This window comes from Mesitornis unicolor, unplaced genomic scaffold (assembly GCF_000695765.1).
Source record: "Mesitornis unicolor isolate BGI_N332 unplaced genomic scaffold, ASM69576v1 scaffold5982, whole genome shotgun sequence".
NCBI lineage: Eukaryota > Metazoa > Chordata > Aves > Mesitornithiformes > Mesitornithidae > Mesitornis > Mesitornis unicolor.
In genome coordinates, this window is record NW_010167012.1 from 83,523 (window position 1) to 83,762 (window position 240).

The 240-nt window shown below is 64.6% G+C and overlaps 1 protein-coding gene across 1 annotated transcript in view; it reads right to left on the bottom strand.

Annotated features, from left to right (window-relative positions):
• ADORA1 (adenosine A1 receptor) overlaps positions 1 to 180 on the bottom strand; it is a 24,915-nt gene extending 24,735 nt beyond the window's left edge. The window contains exon 1 of the mRNA XM_010178517.1: positions 16 to 180. Coding sequence (XP_010176819.1) covers positions 16 to 180 — 165 coding nt within the window. The remainder of the gene's footprint in view (positions 1 to 15) is intronic.
• Positions 181 to 240: the final 60 nt, after the last annotated feature.

The window sequence follows — 240 nt, forward strand, 5'->3', positions numbered from 1 at the left end:
GCCCCCCGCGCCCGCATGGGCCCCCGCCAGCGAGACGATGAAGCAGAAAGTGGCATCCCGCAGCGCCTGGTTCATCTTCACAGCCCAAATGACCAGGATATTCCCCGGCACGGACACCAAAGCGATGAGGACTTCGATGGAGATGTAGGCAGCCTGGAAGGCTGAGACGGGGTGCGCCATGGCGCTACCGTCCCCTTCCCGCTCCCCCTGGGGTCCCTCAGTCACCTGCAAACACACAGG